This window comes from Acanthisitta chloris, unplaced genomic scaffold (assembly GCF_000695815.1).
Source record: "Acanthisitta chloris isolate BGI_N310 unplaced genomic scaffold, ASM69581v1 scaffold27544, whole genome shotgun sequence".
NCBI classification, from domain to species: Eukaryota; Metazoa; Chordata; class Aves; order Passeriformes; family Acanthisittidae; genus Acanthisitta; species Acanthisitta chloris.
The window spans coordinates 27,134-28,008 of NW_008670265.1; the positions used below are offsets into that span (position 1 = coordinate 27,134).

The 875-nt window shown below is 48.9% G+C and overlaps 1 protein-coding gene across 1 annotated transcript in view; it reads right to left on the minus strand.

Moving 5' to 3' along the window:
* MYO9A (myosin IXA) overlaps window positions 1-875 on the minus strand; it is a 26,902-nt gene that overhangs the window by 25,155 nt on the left and 872 nt on the right. The window contains exon 2 of the mRNA XM_009073627.1: window positions 681-791. Within this exon, the coding sequence (XP_009071875.1) occupies window positions 681-791 (111 nt within the window). The remainder of the gene's footprint in view (window positions 1-680; window positions 792-875) is intronic.

Genomic DNA, 875 nt, shown 5'->3' on the forward strand with positions numbered 1-875 from the left:
CAGGAAACACCACCAGCAAAGCATGAAAGGACTGACATGTGCACAAAACCTGGCAAGCACATGGAAAAGCAGAAAACAGGAAAAGCTGGATAACTCCTGAGTGGTTCAGAAGATGCCGATCACTCTGCTGATGGGACGCAGCCAGCACTGAAAGCTGCTCCCAGTCACTCCAGAACAGGCACAGAAGAGTGTGTGCAAACCAGACACCTTTTTGTTTTCAAAATGAAAGGACTGACATGTGCACAAAACCTGGCAAGCACATGGAAAAGCAGAAAACAGGAAAAGCTGGATAACTCCTGAGTGGTTCAGAAGATGCCGATCACTCTGCTGATGGGACGCAGCCAGCACTGAAAGCTGCTCCCAGTCACTCCAGAACAGGCACAGAAGAGTGTGTGCAAACCAGACACCTTTTTGTTTTCAAAATGGGAGTCTATGCCGCAAAGAAATACTGGGTTTGTTCAAAAATCATGATGCAGAGGGGCTCATGGCCCTCACTGAGCTCTAGCCCAGGTGCAGGGATCAGTGGCACGGCAGAGAATTGCTTCACGCAGACATCAGCTCGTTACACCCACTGCCTTGAGCCAGCTACACATTCAGTACCTTGATACAAAACCAGCAAGCAACATTCAGACAGCTCTGCTAATGATGCTGATTGAAATACAAAAACCATTTTACTCAACCTGAAAGGAGTACTTGCAGCTGTATCCTGACTGGCGAATGCGGACGGTCTCCAGCATCCCTGTGTACCGCAGCTGCCGGAGCACCAGGCTGTCACTGAACCTCAGGGGTAGCTGAAAGGGAAAAAAACAGGCCAAGGATGAGCAAATAGTTCCTTTCACTGAAGCTTTTAAGTGTGTGGATGGGTAAAGGGGTTC